Below are 21,353 nucleotides of genomic sequence, written 5' to 3'. Positions count from 1 at the left end.
GCAATCAGAAATACCATCTTCACTGGAATATCTTAACATCTAAATCTTCCTAGATATGAAAATGCAGCTCTATAAGAATTTAATTAAGCTTATTATACAGTCTATCCCAATAGGGGTTTAACTCTGCTCCTACTGAAGTTAATAGCAAAACTCCCTAGCTTCAATGAATATAGGATCAGAATACATTAGACTCCTGGGCACCAGAGCACTGAAGTTTGTATTCTTATAGTACTAATTCCCATTTTTTATCAAGCCCCTCTTGGCAAATAACCCTTGACATAATCAAAGATGCAGATTGCATCCGTCCACAAAGAATTCACAAATGTTATAATTAATGCCCTGACCTGACAGAAGATCTAAATTTCAAAAATTAAAATGTAATTTTTTCATGATTTCTGCCTTTTCTACCAGTCTTTGATAAAGCTGGAAGATATAATACTTTTCAAAGTCAGTGACCACATCTACATGAGACACTGACTGCACAGTAGCTCGTTACTCCTGCACAGTAGAATCACATGACATGAAGCGTGATGCAATTCTACTGTGCAGTAGTAACAAGCTACTGTGCAGTAGTAACAAGCTAACGCACAGTTAGTGTCACCAAGAAACTGTTTGGGGATGCTACTGCATAGTTACACTCGTATTTCATACCCCTGCCTCCGAGTCATAGTTTCATAGTAGCTAGGGTCAGGAGGGACCTGATCAGATCATCTAGCCTGACCCCCTGCCACAGGCAGGAATGAATGCTGGGTTCACAAGACTCCAGACAGGTGATTGTCCAACCTCCTCTTGAATTTGCCCAAGGTAGGGGCGAGGACCACTTCCCTGGGAAGTTGGTTCCAGATTTTGGCCACCCTAACTGTAAAAAATTGCCTTCTGATCTCTAACCTAAACCTGTTCTCCATCAGCTCCACCAGCCAGTTAGTTCTTTATATGGCTCTTCAGTTCAACTGGAAGCCACCAGGATGTCTTCAGCTTCATCTTTTCTGACCGTTTTATTCTTTGCATAGTAGCAAGGTTTCAGGTAGGTGAAATGTCTGTTTATATCAACTTACTGCTCTGATGTTGGCTAGTGACATGTAAAAGTAGATGAACAGAAGTCACCATTATCTTACAGTTATCTACTATACTTGTTGGTGAGGAGACCATTCCCCTGTAAAGACTCTGGGTGTGTACAGAAGTGCTCCGTGCAGGTTTTACAGCACCGTAATTTACAACACTTTTTATACCACTATAAAGTTACAGCACTTTTAAACGTGACAGAAGTACAGTGTTTTGTGGTGGGGGCCTCTAAGCCTCTGTGTACTTTCCAAGCTAGGCAGCAGGGGGCACTCTGCAGCCTCCAGGGACTCCTCTGCTGGTCAGAAGTTTGACCAGTGTATAGAAGTTATTTAAGTGCTGTAGTTTGCTAAAGTGCTATAAAGTACAGCACATCAAGTTTAATACCTAATTTAACAAGGGTTAATTTAAAGTGCTGTACCCACTTTTAAAGTGCTTGTAAAGCCATGCACTTCCATTAAGTCACGGCAATAAAATGCTTTAAATGGTGAAAAAAGCAACTTTTGTACACACCCTCTAGTTCTGCTTATCCTAGTATCTTTAACACTGTCTCTAGATCCAAAACACTTTGCTTGCATTCCTTCTGCCCACACAAGTAGGCTTTGCATCTTGGCCACAGTTAAGGCTGGAAGTTTTTGACTGCGGTGTGCTGATGTGTCTGCTGGTATGTAGAACATTCACAAGTTCCTAATTAAAGGATTTTGCTCTTCTGTTCAGGGTCATGCAAACAGACAAATTTGGAATTTCTCCCAGGAAGAAATTTTTCCCCCAAGTCAGATTGGAAAGGACTGTGTTGGTGCTTTGTTTTCTTCTGCACCTCAAAGCATGCTACTCTTCTGCAGAGTATATGTTCCTCCTTTTGTGATCAAATATTAACCAACTACTTCCCTGTTGTTGCAGTGGCAGGACATTGATAGCACCGTCATCTCCCCTGCTTTTTACCTGTGAAATGTTATAGGTGTTCTGCCTTGTATTTCTGTGTGAGGGTTTGAAATGGTGGTTTTTGGGAATCTGTGAGTAAACCATAGGTGACTGGTAGGGCATGCACGGGGGTGCATGTGCCCCCACCAAGAGCTGAAACTGATACTTTTGGTAGGGCTGGCGCCCCCCTGACAGGGCCACTGCCATCGACAGCTTCTGTGGGTGCCCCCCCCAGATTCAGGAGGCACTAGTCACTCATGGGGTAAATGATGATCTGCAAATGCAGGGGACAGGACTCAATAGCCCAGATAGCCTTACAATCCAATGTGCCTATGTTTGTGAATGACTGATTGTGACAGGGGGCCTCCTGGGGCTGACTCTGTGGCCCGCCCGCCTGTCACCGTGACAGCAGGCCTACTCAGGGCCGAGCTCTTCGTGGCCCGCCCACCTGTCTCTGGGCAACTGCCCGCTTATCTTGCCCGCCACGCCTTTGATGATAGTCGATTCATATATCGATATCAATTAAGCGGGAGGCTGCCCATTGTAATGCCCCGATGCCAGGGGGCACTCTGTGGCTCCGACCTCCCCTAATACCGCAGCCCAAGCCTCGCAGATGGCATCTCACTGTTCTCCTAGTCACCAGCCCCATACTGGGCCCCAGAATTGTCCTAACAGGACCCCTCTATGATCCTTCCGATCAGGCGGCCACTCCGCTGTCATCTGGGCTACCTCGCCCCCCCAAAGCTATCTTCCCCTCTCGGGTGTGGTTCCCCCGGAACCTTCGGCTACCTGGCCCTGGCCCACCTCAAGGCCAGTCGGGACCCCAGGGCCCCGGCTCTTGGGCGTCCCTCGCGGTGGGCCCCCAGCCCTTTTGACCCTCTCCGGTCCTGGCCCCAGCTTGGACCAGTCGAGGGTACTCTCCCCTTCGGGCTGGGTCTCTCTAGCCACTCACTCTGTCACTGGGCCTCACTGTGCCACTACTCCCTGTCCTCTCGGGGGCAACCGCAGCACCATGCCCACATCACTCCCACTCTCGGGGTCCGCCCTCTCTGGGCTCCTCACAACACTGGCCCTCTAGGCCCTCCAACAAACACATGGGTAACCCACCCGCTGGCAGTGGGAGCTAGGGGTTAAGGCACCCCAACCCGCCTTTCACCAGGCGGATAACTGGCCTGGTATTTCCTGGGGGCTCCCGCACCACTGAGAGCCCCACCAGGCCACCCACTCCTGGCAGGGTGCAGTTTCAGGTCATGCCCAGGACCCTCCTAACCATCCCCTTGCAGCTCCCCCTTATCTCACAGCAGCCCTACAGCCAGACAAAGTTGCTGCTTGACCTCCTGCAACCAAACTGCCTTGTTTATATAAGCAGCCTAAGCCTCAAAATGGCTGCCCTAATCAGGCACCTGGAGGTTGCCAGCTCCAGGCCCTTAAAGTGGCAGAGACACCCTGTGCTCTGCCACACTGATATCAGGGCATTTGTACATAAATCCCAGCTCAGCCTTAATTCCAACAACACAGTGGCAGTGCTAAAATGAGGAGGAAGCCGTGGAAAATTGTGACTAGTTCGGCAGCAACCAGAAACACACAACAAGTATTAAGCGCAGATCAAGTCACAAGAAATGATGAGTTGGAACGGTTCAGTTCTTTTGAAAGCATAAATATAATCAATAATTAGTAAATGCAGGAAGTCGTTCTATAGAAAAAGGTAAAAGATATATGTGACTTTAATCAAACATAAATTGTTTTTCTCTCTTCAAAATGTCCTTTAGGGTTAGTAAAAAGTGTTGAAGAGACGGTCCCCACTGCAGAAAGGGCCACAGGTTTGCAACTTTCTAGTGTGCCACAAGCAGGATTTGGAATGAAATGACCTACCCTGCTTACAATTGACTGCACATGTTCAGCCTTCATATTTAGGCAAAAGGTGAAGATTATTTGCAAAGGTGAAATTAGCTCCAGTAGAGAGGACAGTAGTTAGTGACATCCATTGATATGTGAGACTGCCAACAGTTTTTGTTAAGGTTTGAACATATCACTGGAGGGTACAATAGGTAAATGTTATAAATAGTAGGCCTGTGAGAAGTGGCAAGTATTCGCTTCTGATTCAGATTTGGCCAATTTGGAGGACAGTGATTTGATTCAGAGATTTGAATCACTGTCCCCATTCGATTTGACCGACTCAGATCCGAAAGATTCTGTGCCAGTTCGGAGATTCGGCCATAGATTAAACAAGCAGCATCTGTTGGGGGTGGAGGAGCGGGAAGGGAAGAGATGTGGGAGACAGAGGGATTAGAAATAGGCTGGTGCTGGGACAAGCTGCCCAGCCGGGGCAGGGGGGACACGTTACTCGAGGAGGGAGGCCGGGGGGGTGTGGGATGCGGGCACAGCAGTATTGGAGCAGGGGCTCTGCCCTGCTGCCACTTGCTCAGCTGGGGTGGGAGGAGGGGGGCAGGATGCAGGTGCAGCTCGCTCTGGGTGGAAGGGGGCAAGTGGCAGCATGGCATAGCTCCTGCTCCCAGGGCTCCTGTGCCCGCATCCCGTGCCCCACCATGCTGGCTGGCAAGTGGCGGCAGTGTAGAGTCCCCACTCACAGTGCTGCCGCAGCAGCACTTGGAATGGGGGTTCTGCCCTGCTGCCGCTTGCCTGCATGGTCCGGGCAGGGGCACACGCTGTAGGCGCAGCTCGCTTTGGACAAAAGGGGGCAAGCGGCAGCATGGCAGAGCCCCTGCTCCCAGCATTGCCGCACCCACATCAGCACTGGGAGCAGGGGCTCTGACCTGCTGCCATTTGCCAGCCAGCACAGCAGGGTGCAGGATGCAGGTGCGGCAGTGTTGGGAGTGGGGGTTATGCCCTGCTGCTGTTTGCCCCCTTCTGCCCAGAGCAAGCCGTGCCCGCATCCCGCCTTCCTGCCCCCCATCCCAGATGGCAAGTGGTGGCAGGGCAGAGCCTCAACTCCGAATACTGCTATGTCCACATCTGCCGCCCCCCTCCCCAAGTAATGTGCACCCCCTGCCCTGGCTAGGCAGCTTGTCCCAGCCCCAGTCTCAATCCCCGCCCCCCACACCCCTTCTCTCCCCCCTCCCCAACAGACTTACCGGCTGGAGGCAGTTGTGTCATCTGCCAGTATAGTCTATAGCCAAATTGCTAAATCTTTTCTGAATCTTTTTCCAAATTGATTCAGATGCTTCAAATCGATTAGGAGCTTTTAATTGGTCTCCTGATTAGATTCAGTCACCAAATCAAGCTGAATCTCCTCCGAATTGAATCGGCTACCGAAGCTTTGCTCAGCCCTAATAAATAGGGTATAGTCATACATATAAATAATAAGTTTTACACAGAGAGCCACTAAATGCACCAGTTTCTGGTTTTTGCTACACTGAGCTGGATTCTAACTATAACACTGTCAATTCTAGATCTAGCTTCAAAGCTTTCCTAAAATGGACTCCAGACTCACATATGGAGTTTTAGTTCAGGCCCTTTTCCAGTTCAAACTAGTGCTGATGAAGCCTGAGTCTGTTTGATACATTTTAAAAGTCATCCTCTGTGAAGCACCAGCTTCAGTTTCAAGTTACTGCAGGTAGCATCTTTTCAAGCTCTCTTAGCTGTAATGGACTAATAATGATGTTTTCTTATCAGTAAGAAAGATGTAAGACGTGAGTATAAGAAGGGGAAAGTACTTCCCAGTATTACTGGGCTTGGAAATGGGATGTCTTTAACAGAAAGAATCCAGACTACCAATCACAGGAGCATATGTAACAGAAGGAGTCTTTTTATATTAATCCTGAACTTGATTGTAATGCCAAGGAAGTAACTGAAAGAAGACAATGAACAGAGCCTCAGTTGGAGACAGAAAATTGACCAATGTGCCAACCTTGGTGGCATATAACAGGGAACCCCAACCTCTTAGCTGCAATCAAAAGGGGAGGAGGACTTTTGTAGCCCACGGGGGCTAACAGCTACAACACCCAGCCCCAACAAGAAAACAGACCCAGAGGCTAGGGTCTGCTAAGGACCCTGGGAAGGTGCCAGACAGGAACAGCATAATCTCATTAGGTCAAATAGAGGCAGCTGAACTAAGCTGCAGCGGACAGGGGCAGGTTGATTATGAAACAGAGAAGAAACCCCTGTGTGTGGCTGGTAAGCCAGCTGACAGGAAGGGGAGGAGCTCTGGAGCACATAAAACAAGGTCTGGGAGCTACCAGCATAGTCTAACCCTGCAGGCAGCAGGGAACAGGTCTCCTGAAGGAGAGGGCTTCAGGAGACAGGTTGGCCAATGCCTTGGCTGTCCCCTAGGGTTGTAAGGAGAAAACCAAGGGGAGCTTAGATGATTTTTTTTGGAAAGCAGTTGCTTGTGTTTATGTTTTGATAGTGTTTAATACTAAAGGACTGGATGATGGCTGTAGGGAAAGGGGAGGCCATGGGCAGGGGCCTGAGAGGGATTTTTTACTACTCAGGCTGGGACCCAGGAAGCTTTTAGGTAGTGGATGTGGCCTGAAGGGTCTCAGCCGGATAAAAAAGCCTGAAACCAGGCAAGTGGCTGGGGGGCCTGAGGGCCCAGGGTTGATTTGGACTTAGAGGTCTGTGACAAAGGGACCACTGAGAGTCATCTGCAAGGCATAGGCATAACTATGGGGATGGCTGGAGGTCACAAGTCTAGCCCCTAAGGCAACTAAGGTCCTCTTCAAGAGGGTGTATACCCATGGGGTGACACACATTTACCAGCAAGTGGAGAGTTGTGGCAGATAAGATTGCAGGTGGAGGAGGTCAGTTAACATGGACACGGGGGTACTAGACTCTGGGGAGGGTGAATACCTGAGCCTGTTACACGGCACATCATCATTTACAAGACTCACCTTAGCCTTGTTATCCATAGTAACAGCCAATTGCATCCTCTTCCCCATCCTGAATGTAAACATATGATCTGCTTCCTCTTCTTCTTCATCTTCCTCACTGCCAATTCCAAACCCTGGGCTTGCTGGGAAGCTGCTTCCCCATTTCTCACTCACCACCCTTTTCTCCTGAAAAATAAACCCATCTAGTTAGCAAAGAGGTGTTTCTAGTTTGATCTGGGGGGGAGGGGGTTCCATTTTACAAACAACCATAGGGAGCTAGCAAGTACAGAAATGTCAGGATTTGCTTCAAAGGACTGTTTTTGGTCATGTTACAGTACTATGCCTTCTTCCACAGAATGAAACAACAGGCACATTGTCTGGTGAGCAGTGAAACCCACAAATCTAAGTAGGTCTGGAAAATCCATTGCACTTACAAATCTGACATTTCTGACTCAAATGTCAAAGGCCTAGAAAACAAGTATCACTATAGGTATTTTTAAAATTCTAAAGGTTAGATTGTGCAGCCCTAAGTTATGGTGATCATTGCCTGCTGAAACCAATGGGACTATCACACAAATAAGTGCTCACCATCAAAAGGGCTGGGCAATCTAGTCCATAGTGTTCAGTCTGGTTAATAGCATCTTTCAGGTCCTGTAAGAGAGAGAAATGTGTGCAACAGTGCACATCTGCAGTCAAGCAAGGGCCCGTGTGTTGCTGAAAAGAAGGCAATGCATTCTACAAATGGGCCTAATGAAGTAATTGTGTGAAAAATCCAACATCAGAGAAGAGGAACAATGGTACAGTTTGGACTACTTACTCCATTAGCTTTGCTGGCATTGCATTCACTTTGACACAGGACTTCATGCAGTTTACAGCAGGACTGACTTTGTGATCTCTAGCCCCTAAGCTGCTGCCAGGGGTGGATCAGACCATGAATTGCCTCCCCTCTGATTCTGCTGCTGGTGAATGGGAGGGGTGTGTCTGATGATTTGTTTAATCCCCTCTATAAAGAAAAACTAGGTCAGCCCCTGGGTTGCAGAATTTGCAGAGAACCCCCAAAGACCATTTGCTTTGTTTGTTCTAAGGCTAAACCTTGTTTAAAGGAAGGGGAAGGAAGGCCCTGTTTTGAATCTGGCTTTTGTTTCCTGAGCATGTTTTGCAGTTAAGTTTCTCTCTTGATGTGCCTATAGAGCTTCTAACTCAAGTCTATCCTTGCTCTTTTTTTGCAGCTAAGATTGCACCTTTGCCTGGGAGCTCATACATGGCAGGGTGTCCATGGGAAACTCTTTTCACATACGCCTACTCATATTGGTGCAAATACCAACATGCCTCCTGTGTATGCCTGGGAACATATTTTGTATGGTCAGGCTTATGTAGGCCCGTGCTTGAATCTATTCAGGACTTTTAAGTCATCTGGGAGTGGCTAGGGTCTGAAGCTCTGTATTGTGGTTGTCCTGTTACACATGCTATCTACTCCAGAGCTGGCATCTCAAGGTTAGTTAGGACTTGATCCTTTCAGGAGGCATAAACTTATACCCAATGGGAGGTAGAGCTTACATTGTGAGTCTTGGTGATGGTTATAGTAAGGCCATCCTGCTTGGTCCTCCTGGCGGTGACAGCCATTCCTTCCTGCTCTGCTCGCTTTCGGTCCTCTTCTATTTCCTAAAACAGGCAAGCCCATACCCCATGTCAGCAAACTCTTAGAGGCCTATGGTAAATGACACCTTTTCTCACACATTGCAGGACCATCAGCTCTTTGCATACGTATATGGTTGGGGGTGGGGATGTCACCATAATAAACCAGGACACCACAGGCTAAGTAGTTTCCCTGCTTCCAGAACCTCATGTTATTAGAGACATGGCTCATATTCATATTACATAGGCCCACCTCAGCATTAAGGAAGGAAGGAAGAGGGGGAGAGAGAACAGTGAAGTCAATGTGTCTCTTTTGTCAATGTGCCCTCAGCACAGGTTCTTCTCCAAGGAAGTTGTAAGAGCGCACTGGTCCTTGGTGCATATGTACCTCCAAGCACCTGTTGTAGGCCTCAGTACTTTGAAGTACACATGACAAGGAGCCTGCTTTTCAGGAAAGAGTAGCAGAGAAGAGAGATTGTGGGAAAGGGTTTGCCACATGGAGCACAGGATAGCTTGTTTAGGTTTCTTCAGTTACCAGGTAGAGAGGAGAATGGATTAGAGACCTCAGATGGGTCCAGGCTTCAGAGAATCCTGAACCAGGGAATGAAAGCATGTGAACCAAACAGAGGGCTGATAGACAATGGACCCTGGAACCTGGGCTCTGAGACCTGGCTCTGAGGGAGGACTGCAGGTAGGAAGTCCATGCAGGCATTTTAGAGGGGTCTGTTTGTTCAATAGAAATATAGCACGTGGCTTGGTCTGCATCATTCAGATGTGGATCCAAATGACACCCTCCCCAAAGTGTGGAATTTTGGATTTGGGTTCAGGTTCAAATTCCTAACTGGTATATTTGGTCCTTGGCTTCTGACCTCCTCTTGTGCTGGGAAAGAATCCTCTTGAGCTAGGAAATCTAATTCTGACCTGGGTTTAAACTTCTTTCCTTTCCTGGCACCTCTGCCTAACACATCAGTGCTCTGCGTAATTAATTGGATCGTCTTACGTATAAGAAAGGATGCAAGAAGGCAGCAAAATATGAAGTTAGCCTCCCTCCTGACTATTCTAGCAACAATTAAAAAATCAGGAACCCCCTGTGAGGAACCACTGGAAAATATACTGGGGGCAGTTCAAAAGAGATTGGGCACTCCTAAAGATTAAGAACAAAAAGACAGAACCCAATAGGAGCCATAGAGGAATGGGAAGCCATAGGAAAGCCCCTGAATTGGAAAAGTGAGGAGCACATGTTATATAAAAATGGGTGGTTGTGGGGGAGAGCTAAAAATGTGTGAGAGTGACACTGACTGAGAAAGAAGAAAATGTTTTAAAAGTTGCATGAGGAGGTACATCTCTGTGCATCTGAAAACTACAGACAGCAGAGAATATGTGAGGCCTGCAAGAGGACAGCCTGGTAATGAAGATATATTACCTTCTTGCTATAAATTGGCATAGCACCTCTGCTGTCAGCACAGATGGGGCATTCACACTAGCTGAGACTGATCTAAAGCCCTCACCCACATTTCTGAATCTTTCTTTTGTAAACTCATGGGAACTCATTCTGACAGTGAATTTTATGTACAAATCCCCCTGATATCACTTGCAGTCCAACAGATAAAACCCAAAGGCAGAATTTTATCCAACTTTTCTGCATAAAGACACTGATCTAACTTGGTTCCACATCATACTGATAGAATAACAGGATGCAGAAACATTAGTAGTCATAAACTATTAGTAGAAAAGGTTCCAGAAAGGAGCTGAAGAAAATAGAATTGGGGCAGACTTACCTGGTATCTTCGTATAAGAGCTTCATTCTTTTTCCGTAAAGCCAGGATTTTCTTATCCAGTTCAACATCTTTCTGCCTTTTTTTCCTCAGCACTACATCATCCACAGCAGCATCCTAAAAAGGCAAAAACAAGAGGTTTTCTCACTAATAATCCACAGCCAATAACACACAAACTTCCCCACTCTAGTTCTGTAGTTCTAGTCCAGAGTAGGGACCAAACCTGAGAGAAAAAAGGCATGGTGCTTTCCCAAGTTCTGTCTCTTTCAAAACACCTATGCAAGATTCTGCTCCCAGGAGACTGACTTGTTTACAACAGAATTGAATTATCCTTCTCTTGTACATGCTTGGATCAGCAACGAAGTATGTAAACTGCCATCGTTAGGCTTCAGTGTTGAGTCAGCTGAATGGGGTAGTACCCACGTCCCTAAATGATCATTCAGGTACTCATAGGCACATTCCATGGCCTTAGTTATTTACATGATTCCCATTTTACTCATTACCTTTACTCAATACCTAACCACAGAGGTTAAAGATTTAAATTATTTAAATTCTGATGTACAAGATGGCAGCCTCCAGAAATAAAGGCAGACTTAGGTACTCAAATGTGACCTGGACGGGTACACAACAGTACAACATGCTGGCATAAAGGCTATACATTTTTTAGCTGTTGCTGTTTTCTATGCTTGACTGAAGTAGCAAAGTAAAATTTCTGGGTGTATCTACATGTGCACTTCATGTGTAGCAGCATTAAAAATGGAACCACCTGAAGGGATAGGAAGGGCTGCCCTGCAGAGGGACAGTGTGAAGAGCCTGGGCTCTGGGCAGCGACAGCAAGCAGCAGGCAGGCTGCAAACGGCTGCGCCAGGCTCTGCAGCTCCGGCATCAGCTCCATGCTGGTGGCAACTGCATGCACACCCCGGAGCGGACAGCAGGGCAGCGCAGCCCGCCCCAAGGTGCCTCTGCAGTCGCTGCCAGCATGGATCCTAGCTCATTGCAAGCCCTGCTGTGAGCAGCCTAGGCTTCCTCGCTGGCAGCAGCTACCCAGAGCTGGGGCTGGCTGCGGTGTGCCAAGCAAAATGGCCTCACATGCCATGCTCGGCATGTGTGCCAGGGGTTGCCGACCCCTGTTCTACTACATTGGTTATATGTTACCTTGTAAATAATTAAACCCTGTAAATAGTTTTATAATGGTCAGCAAGGTTGTTTGATTGTAAGGGGAGGCTCTCTGCTTGGGGACCCTGCAGCAGCTACCCAGGTAGCTGGGCAGGACCACTTGCCACCAGGTACCCCAGGATCCCACTATTTAGGTGGAGGTGCTGGTAGTGTTGCACCCAGGGTTACACATGCAACACGATAAACTTCAGTGCAATCTGAGTCAGAGAAAATTGCTCCTGAGCACAGCGTTTACATGTGCACCCAGGACTGCAGCACTTTGAGCCAGGGTGAAGCAGTCCTGGGCTTGTGGAGGGCCAGGCCTGAACTTCAGGTAATGGTGGTGTTGGGCAGCAGAGAGGCTGGCTGGGGCACAAGGGTGCATGAACACTGCATGCCCCCGGAGGCTGGGGGGGGCATGGCAAGCTCCCGCAGGTGGCAGCATTGCTGTTGGCAGTGAGAGCATGGTGGCAGTGGTGATCTGTAAGCTCCCTCAGGCAGCTGCAGCACTGTCAGGGGGGAAGGGGGAGTGTGGCAAGCACCACCTGGTGGTCGGTGACCACCTGCAGACACTGCTGGCAGTAGGGGTGGCGGCAGCCAGCAGTGATTGGGGACTGCCTGCAGACACCGCCGGCGGTGGGGGGTGGCAAGCGGTGACTGCCCACAGACGCCGCTGGCAGTGTTGCCACCTTTTTGCAGGGGGTGCAGCATCAAGCTCAGGGGGTCCACGTGCACCCCCTATGTACCACCAATGCAAGGGTGTAGAGTGTGGAGGTAGGCAGCCCCTGCAATGTAGCACCCTCATGCTCCAGCCAGCCCCTGTCACCGTCTACATGTGCGTTTCAGTGGAGTAAATTACTCTGCCGTAGGGAAGTACTGTTCCTGACTGCTGGGGACAGTACTATCCTATTGCACAGTTAATTAATTTACTGCACCCTAATACCAGCACACATGTAGACTGTGATGCTTTATTGTAGAGCTAATTAGTGAACTCCACAGTCAAGTGCACATGTAGATACACCCATTAAGATCTCTGAAGTGCCATGTGTTTCTTTTTATAAGGAAATTCTGTATTGCTTATCACTTTAGTATCCGAGTGCTGCAGAACTCTTGTCAAAGTCAGTGTCCTTACCTGCTATGCTCACTTACAGAATGAAGCAAGACATACTTCATGGACAGGGGTGCTGAGGAGAGGGAAGTGAATACTAGGATTGTTGTGCCCACCATGTTTGTGGGCACCACCAGTTTGAACATTCAGTGCTGCCACATTGCTTCCCGCTATAACCCAGGGCACCAATTGGCTTCTAAAAGACTGGGCTGTACACCTGGTGATCATATGCAGCAGATCTGCCTTATCATAGATGTTATCTGCATTCAGTTATTACACATGACACTAGTAACCTACAGCAGGACTGTCCAACTTCTGAGTGGCTGCAGCTACACATTGCACAGGTTCTAAGGCCTCCTGAGCCCTATGGGCTACCCCATCCCACCCCCAGTGGCAGGGACAGGAGCAGGGGCAGAAGGAGGGAATGGGAGCCCAGCTTCCTGCTGTAGCAGCAGCAGCAGCACCAGAAATGGTGGGAGTGGCACTTGAGCAAGAGTTTGTGAGCTGCCTGCAGCCTATGAACCACCAGTTGGATAGCCCTGGCCTACAGCAAAAGTTTTAAGGGAGTTAGTGGAACTATCACCAGTCTCACACTAATCAGGTGTTAGCCCAGAGGCTGCTTAGTATGGCTGATTTTGTACAACATCAGGGACAGGCTGCAATTAGATCTGGACAGGTTACAGGGGTGGGCAGATGAGAACAGGATGGGTTTCAATACTGACAAGTGCAAAGTATTGTATCTGGGGAGGAAGAACCAGCAGCATACCTACAGGCTGGGGAACTCCTTTCTCATCAGCACAGAGGCAGAAAAGGATCTTGGAGTCATTGTTGATGCCAAAATGAACATGGGCCAACAATGTGAGGATGAGGTCAGTAACGCTAACCGCACCTTGCCATGCATCCATATATGTATCACGGGCAGGTCCAAGGAGGTGATCCTCCCCCTCTACGCAACACTGGTCAGGCCGCAGTTGGAGTACTGCGTCCAGTTCTGGGTGCCACACTTCAGGAGGGATGTGAACAGCATTGAGAGGGTCCAGAGGAGGGCCACTCACATGATCAGGGGTCAGCATGGCAGGCCCTATGAGGGGAGGCTACGGGACCTGAACCTGTTCAGCCTCCACAAGAGAAGGTTGAGAGGGGATCTGGTGGCTGTCTATAAACTGACCGAGGGGGACCAGCAGGCAATGGGAGAGTCCCTATTTCCCCGAGCACTACTGGGAGTAACAAGGAATAATGGCCATAAGTTGATGGAGAGTAGATTCAGGCTAGATATCAGGAGGCACTACTTCACTGTCAGGGCGGCTAGGAGCTGGAACCAATTTCCAAGATTCATAGATTCATAGATGTTAGGGTCGGAAGGGACCTCAGTAGATCATTGAGTCCGACCGCTGCATAAGCAGGAAAGAGTGCTGGGTCTAGATGACCCCAGCTAGATACTCATCTAACCTCCTCTTGAAGACCCCCAGGGTAGGGGAGAGCACCACCTCCCTTGGGAGCCCGTTCCAGACCTTGGCCACTCGAACTGTGAAGAAGTTCTTCCTAATGTCCAAAGTTCTTCCTAATGTCCAAGGGAAGTGGTGCTCACTCCTACCCTGGGGGTCTTCAAAAGGAGGCTAGATAATCAACTAGCCAGGGTCATTTGACCCCAGCATTCTTTCCTGCCCAAGGCAGGGGGTCGGACTTGATCTGCTCAGGTCCCTTCCGACCCTACCTACCATGAAACTATGAAACTGAGGCATAGCATTGACAAACACTCACTGCTCCTTATGTCCAGAACAAATAGAGATTTCATGTGTGTCTTAAAACATATGTTTAAAGAATAAACTACTCTGTGTGGTCAGCACCTCTCCCATCTCTCCCCATGTTGCACAGAGAAGTCAAGGGAACAACAAACCTCTGTCTGGTTGGTTATCCCAGCATGCAAGTTTTATACTATGGCCTTTCCTATTCATTCATTAGCCCTTGTTTAATGGGCCATACACAATGGCAGCAGTCATTATTGGGGCTGAGCAGCACTTCCTGTTTTGACACCATAGCATGTTGTGTTTGTTCACAACTACAAGTATGATGGCCTCTGGAATCCCACTTGTTTGGATCACTGCTGCAAATACTTTCTGAGACACTTTTATGTCCCTAAGGGGGCCCTGTAAAAACTCAAAACACATGGATCATCAGAGAAAATAAGTTGCAGGGAGAGGATATTGACCTGTTGGTTTGCTTTGTATCTACAGGAATATACCGGTACTAGTGGTCTTATAAATAGTCCATGCCTTGGGCTGGAAAGAACTTGGCTTCTTGGAGACTCAGAATCAAATCCCAGCTGGATGGAATCAGCCCTTCATTCCTTAGAGCTAAGTAAATTGACTTCTTTCTACTCTACTATGCAGAAGTCTTTCAAAAGAGACATTCAGCCAGGAGGCCCTGCATGGTATATGTAGGCACTGACAGGCACATGGCAGCTTTGGCAGAGATTAGGATTTACACCACTGTCCTTGGCAAAAATTGTACTCTTGTCTCACTCTACACTACTGTGCAATACCAAATGCACCTGATGGTGCCTGCTAGGTTTGAGCATAAGAGCAGCGAAGGTGCTGCAGCTGCTGGGTCTTCCAGTCATCCACAGGAGTGATATTCCGTCTGGATGAATTCTCTATGGGACTTCATGGTCTGGAAGAATGTGCCCAAGAGAGTACACATCACTGGCAGTGGAAATAGGATCTGCTGGAACCAGTTACAAAGTAGGACATAACTAGATGACTCTGTGAGCCAAAGAGACCAGAATCCTAGCCACATGAGGAAAGGATGAAGGAACTATGTGGGTTTAATTTAGATAAAAGGAAAGTAAGGGGCAACAGGATAGCAATCTCTAATAATAATAGGCTTAGTCTGTCTGTCCAGAGCACTCTGATTGGTTGCCTCGGCAGCCAATCAATGCTTACTGAACAACCAGAGTGCTCTGGACAGACAGAATAAACATGTTGTTATTATAGTTTCATAGTAGCTAGGGTCAGGAGGGACCTGAACAGATCATCTAGCCTGACCCCCTGCCACAGTTCACAAGACCCCAGACAGGTGATCGTCCAACCTTCTCTTGAATTTGCTCAAGGTAGGGGTGAGGACCATTTCCCTGGGAAGTTGGTTCCAGATTTTGGCCACCCTAACTGTAAAATATTGCCTTCTGATCTCTAACCTAAACCTATTCTCCATTAGCTTATTACCATTTTTCCTCATCACCCCAGGCGGTGCTGGGGAGAAAAGGGCTCTACCTATTGGCTGTTGATCTCCCCTGAGGAGTTTGTAGGCAGCCACCAGGTCCCCCCTCAGCCTCCTCTTCCTGAGGCTGAACAGGTTCATGTCCCTCAGTCTCTCCTCATACAGCCTGTCCTGCTTCCCTTCTTACCAAGCGGGTGGCCCTCCTCTGAACCCTCTCCAGGCTGGCCACATCCCTTTTGAAGTGCGGTGCCCAGTACTGGACGCAGTACTCCAACTGCGGCCTGACCAAAGTCGCATAGAGGGGGAGTATCACTTCTCTGGACTGGCTTGAGATGCATCTTTGGATGCATGACAAGGTATGACTGGCCTTGCTGGCTGCAGTCTGGCATTGGCGGCTCATGTTCATCTTGGAGTCAATAATGACTCCAAGATCCCTTTCCACCTCTGTGCTTTCAAGAGGGGAACTCCCCAGCCTGTATGTATGCTGTGGATTCCTTCTCCCAAGGTGCAGCACCTTGCATTTATCTATGTTGAACCCTATCCTATTCTCATCTGCCCACTTTTGTAGTCTGTCTAAATCTAGTTGCAGCCTTTCTCTCCCTTCAAGTGTGTCTACCTTGCCCCACATCTTAGTGTCATCAGCAAACTTGGACAGCGTGCTTTCCACCCCCTCATCCAAGTTGCTGATGAAGATGTTAAACAGTGCAGGCCCGAGGACCAAGCCCTGGGGCTCCCCACTGCTCACATCTCACCAGGTTGAGTACAACCCATCCACCACTACTCTCTGGGTGTGCCCCATCAGCCAATTTTTTACCCATCCAACTATGCAGACTTGCCACAGTTGCTTAATTTATTGATGAGGATGGGGTGAGAGACAGTGTCAAAGGCCTTCTTAAAGTCTAGGAAGACTATGTCCATGGCAACACCATCATCCAAGGATTTAGTTACTAGGTCATAAAAGGTAATTAGGTTGGTCAGGCAGGACCTGCCTTTGATGAACCCATGCTGATTGCCCCTGAGCATGATCTCCCCTGCAGGCCCCCCACCGATGTGCTTCTTGATGATTCTCTCCAAGATCTTCCCAAGCACCGAGGTGAGGCTTACAGGCCTATAGTTACTTGGGTTATAGTCCTCCTTCCTCCCTTTCTTGAAAATTAGGACCACATTAGCCAGTTTCCAATCCCTCGGCACCTGGCCAGATGACCACGAATGCTCATACAGCCTGGCCAAGGGCTCCGCGATGACCCCTGCCAGCCCCCTCAACACCCTTGGGTGGAGGGCATCTGGACCTGCAGATTTAAAAATGTCCAGCCTTTCCAGAAGATCCCTAACTACATCTGTGCCGATCAAAGTCCTGACAGAGCTATCCCCGAGATAGTCCCTACCTCTGGTAGGTGGGATGTCCCAGTCCCTGTTCAAGAAAACAGAGGCAAAGAAACTGTTAAAAATATCAGCTCTCTTGTCTGGGTAAGCCACAAGATTACCGTTTGCATCTTGCAGGGGCCCTACATTGCCTGGTGCCCTCTTCTTGCTCCCAATGTACTTGAAAAAGGACTTTTTGTTGTCCTTCATCCTGGATGCTAGCCTGAGTTCCATCTCTGCCTTGGCCTTCCTAGTAGCCCTCCTACACTTATAGACCAAGGAGGAGTACTCCTTGGTGATAGCTCCTCTCTTCCACTGGTTATACGCTCCCCCTTTTAGTCCTCAGGCATTCCTGAATGCCCTTGCTGAGCCAAGGGGGTTTCTAAGCACTCTTACCCACCTTGCTTCTCTCAGGGACTGTTATCCTTTGGGCCTGGAGGATCACCCCCTTAAGGTACGACCATCCCTCATGGACTCCCATCTCCTCTACCTTATGGGCCCTCAGTGCCTCCCCCACTAGTCTCCTAAGCTCCTTGAAGTTGGCCCTTCTGAAGTCAAGGGCTTTAGCCGTGGTGTAAGCCCTTGACACCCTGCGTTGGATAGTGAAATCCAGCAGGTGATGATCGCTATTGCCCAGGTGGTCAAGGACCTGCAGTCCACTCACCAGGCCATCCCCAGTGGCCAGGACCAGGTCCAGCAAGGCGTTACCCCTAGTGGGGCTGTGCACTTCCTGGAGAAGGTGAAGGTCCTGTAATACAGCCAGGAACCTACACGAGCCCTGAGAAAATCATGATTTTGCAAGCTACACAGAAACCACAAAATTCTCCCCACATTGTGATTTTTAAGGGTTACAAGCATAAGTGGCGGAAGGCTGGGGCTAATAGGGTTTAACCCACTCAAACACGAGGCAGCGCAGAGGGCCACAGGGCAGTCTGGGTGCAGGCTCCGGGCGGCTGCAGCAGGCATGCACAGACAGACATTTAGTCTGCAGATAGCTGGGATGGGGCAGAAGCAGTGGGGAACTGGGCTCTGCATGCTGCTGCCATTGTACTCCTGGGGCAGCAGCGTACAAGAGTCCAATGCATAGCAGGCACCCTGCCTCCACTCCACGTGCAAATCCAAGGGGCACATGTCCCCCAGTCATTTTCTGAGGTGCGTGCAGTAGCAGGACCCCCCCCAGCCCTGCACCCCTGGACAAGCTGCCCAGGCTCTGAGTGTCCCATTACCTGCCCAAAGGCCCCATTCATCCCATCCCCTGCCCCTGCCCCACTCCCCCCTCACTGTGGTGGCCTTGATCTGCCTCCCCACCACACCCCTTCCTTTTCCTCTTCCCCTTCCCCTTCCCCAATTTAGCATACAGAGCACTGCCCACCACAGCAGGTATCTGGCTGCAATCCTGGCTGCCTACAGGCTCTGTGTCTGTCTGTGCACACCCCTTTCTCCCCACTGCAGCCACCTGGAGCCCATGTCTGGGCTGCCCTGTGACCCCCTGCACTGCCCCACTTTTGTGGGGGCTAAGTCCCATTTTCAAGGGTGAGAAGTTTTGATTCCATTAAAGTATTCGGTCAAAGCATAATTAAAAATCCTGTATTTAAAGAAATACTTTTGCAATAAAAATTTAATTGCAAAAGTTCTGTGGGTTTCAGCTAGTTTTCAAATATTTGCAAACTGCCATACAGGGGACAAAAAATGGTTCTCACTCAGCACGAAGTGCAGTACGAGGCAGTGGATTTAAACTACAATACAGAAGATTTAGATCAAATCTCAGCGGAAGCTTTATCAGAAATTATAACAGTAGGACAATGGAACAAAGGAAGTTGTAGAATCTCCTTCACTGGAGATTTACAAGAAGAGGCTGACCAGGTATCTGTCTGGGATTGTTTAGGAACAGTGAATCCTGCATTTGTGGAGGGTGGTGGACTAGATGATCCCTGAGGTCCTTTCCAATCCTGTGATTCTCTAACTACTGAAAAATTGAGGGGAAGGAATTGAAAAGTTCTTAGGCACCAATAAGACAAAGCAAGTAGGATGCCAAGTCTGTAACATGCACTTGCTTCATCTTTCCAAGTTTTTGTCCATTACCAGGAGGGCAAGCACTGTAATTTAAAGAATTAGGAAAGCTGAAATCTTCCTGCTCTCTTGCTTCTGTGGCCATGGTGTCAAGAATTATAGAATTCTTAATGTTTTTGTAATACATTGTATTAATATAACTTGCTAATAGCACAAAATATTCTTGTAAAACACCAACCAATGTACAGATAAAACCCAGGCCCAAGATTTCCTGAAATCATTCTCATTATGTCCATATACCAGAACATCAGCACTTTGTTTTCTTATGTGATGGTAAATCTGTCTTTTAACTGAGGGCAGATTATCCCTTTGTCTATGTGTATGATACAAAATGCTTGAGTTCTGCATCCACTTCACACCCACTGTCAGGTCTGTCTGAGTCCCATACAGTAGGAGTTTGGCAGTACACCTTTTGGTGCCTGCCACTTTAGTGGTTTGACTAGGCAGCAGAGTAGCCCACAGGTGACAGCAGAGCCAATCAGGTGGTCACATGGCAACCAGGAGGCCCCGACTGCAGGAGAGCATGGCTGCCAGAGTATAAAACCAGGCCCAGGGAGCAGGGTCAGTAGTTGCAACTGGAGATCTGAAGGTGAACATCACTTGGTGGGAGTACTACTGCTCCCAGAACACCTGGAGGTCAGGGTAGGAACTATGGGGATGGAGGAGTGTCACAGGGCACGTCAGTGCCTTGCTCCTAAGGAGTGAAAACTGCCAGGGAGAGAGCCCTGGCAGAACATAATGGGCACAGCTGCAGGTTGCTGGGGCAACTAATGGGAGCCAGCTGGCCAGAAGGGGGCAGGGCCTGGCCCTTATAAAGCCCAGGGCTGAGGCCAGGCTGGGAGGTCCCTGCCAACAGCCAGAGAGGCAGGAGCTCCTGGGGGAGAGATGCGAGAAGCAGCCGCAGGTACTGCTTGAGAGTCAGCTCCAAGATGTTGGAGCAGTGTGGTTGTAGCCAGGCGGCTTATAGTTATGTTGCAGCCTAGGGGCTTGTGCTTTGTTTTGTCCATTAAACTGGTGGTTTGGGTGAGGCTATTAGGGGTTGGAGGAGGCCTCATAGGGGGGCTCACGGTAAAGTGAGGACCCCGGCACCAGTGAGGGCGCAACCTACTCATAGGGACCCACAGCAGTGTGTGGGGACCCCGGCGCCCAGGAGGGTGCAGCATACGGGGTGCATAGACCCCAGCCCTAGGGAAGGGCATTTCTGAAGCCCCTGTGTGGGTGGGGCAAGCTCCCAGAAAGGGGGCCATTTTGTAAGCCCAAGCGGGGCACAGCCAGGCGCCAGTGAGGGCGCACCCTACTTATAGGGACTCGCAGCAGTGTGTGGGGACCCCGGCACCCAGGAGGGTGCAGCATACGGGGTGTATAGACCCCAGCCCTAGGGAAGGGCATTTCTGAAGCCCCAGCGTGGGCGGGGCAAGCTTCCAGGAAGGGGGCCATTTTGTAAGCCCAAGCAGGGCACAGCCGGACGCCAGTGAGGGCACAGTTTACAGGGCGCGTAGACCCCGGCCCCAGAGAGGGGCGATTGAGCCCAAGTGTGGGCATAGGGAGCCCCAGAAAGGGGACAGCACAGTGAGCCCCCAAAAGGGGGCAGAAGAGAGATAACAGCAATTACATCTGCGAGGCTTGGGCTGCGGTATTAGGGGAGGTCGGAGCCGCAGAGCGCCCCCTGGCATCAGGGCACTATAATGGGCAGCCTCCCACTAATTAATTAATTAATTAATAGCAAGATGTGGCAGGCGAGAAGGCAGGCGGTTGCCGCGGGAACAGGTGAGCAGGCCGCAACTTGGCTCGGAAGTGATGCCTGTTACAAGGAGGTTCCAGGTCCTGGGCCATGACCTGAAACTACACCCTGCTGGGGTGAATGGGGGTGGGGCTCCCTGTGGTTGGGCAGTCCCCAGGAAATGGCACACCTGTGCCTCCCCAGTTAAAGGTGAGGATGAGGCACTGGAAAACCTCAGCCCCCATGATCTGGTGGGTTACCCCAGAGAGGGGACAGGTTTGTGGTCCAGGCATGTCATCAGACCCCTGAGGCCCAAGGGGCATAAGGCCCAGAAGCCCCAGTGAGGGGGTGGAGTAGTGGCCCTAATAAGGAGGCAAAGTATTGGCCAGGGCTGGAGTCAGCCCAGAGTGTGGGCAGTAGACCTGGTACCCTGTCATAGAATAGGGCCTGAATTGGGTGGACTGAAGTTCTGCAAGGGGTCAGGACCATGAGTGCTAGAGATG

General features: G+C 49.4%; 1 protein-coding gene and 1 long non-coding RNA gene across 3 annotated transcripts in view; one reads left to right on the top strand and one right to left on the bottom strand.

The window, feature by feature from the left end:
- The window catches only part of CCDC9B (coiled-coil domain containing 9B), a 97,156-nt gene that overhangs the window by 71,015 nt on the left and 4,788 nt on the right, over positions 1-21,353 (bottom strand). Inside the window, exons 2-4 of the mRNA XM_019496457.2 lie at positions 10,223-10,336; positions 8,367-8,471; positions 6,831-6,995 (exon numbers count right to left, since the gene is read on the bottom strand). Of these exons, the coding sequence (XP_019352002.1) occupies positions 6,831-6,995; positions 8,367-8,471; positions 10,223-10,336 (384 nt within the window). The remainder of the gene's footprint in view (positions 1-6,830; positions 6,996-8,366; positions 8,472-10,222; positions 10,337-21,353) is intronic.
- LOC109285443 (uncharacterized) overlaps positions 19,977-21,353 on the top strand; it is a 34,825-nt gene continuing 33,448 nt past the window's right edge. For both annotated transcript variants that reach the window (XR_009460195.1, XR_009460194.1), the window contains exon 1: positions 19,977-20,034. This is a non-coding gene — a long non-coding RNA (uncharacterized LOC109285443). The remainder of the gene's footprint in view (positions 20,035-21,353) is intronic.

This window comes from Alligator mississippiensis, chromosome 2, assembly GCF_030867095.1.
Source record: "Alligator mississippiensis isolate rAllMis1 chromosome 2, rAllMis1, whole genome shotgun sequence".
Taxonomy (NCBI): domain Eukaryota; kingdom Metazoa; phylum Chordata; order Crocodylia; family Alligatoridae; genus Alligator; species Alligator mississippiensis.
Note: the sequence above shows the minus strand (reverse complement) of the source record. Positions and strands in the feature narration are given on the sequence as shown.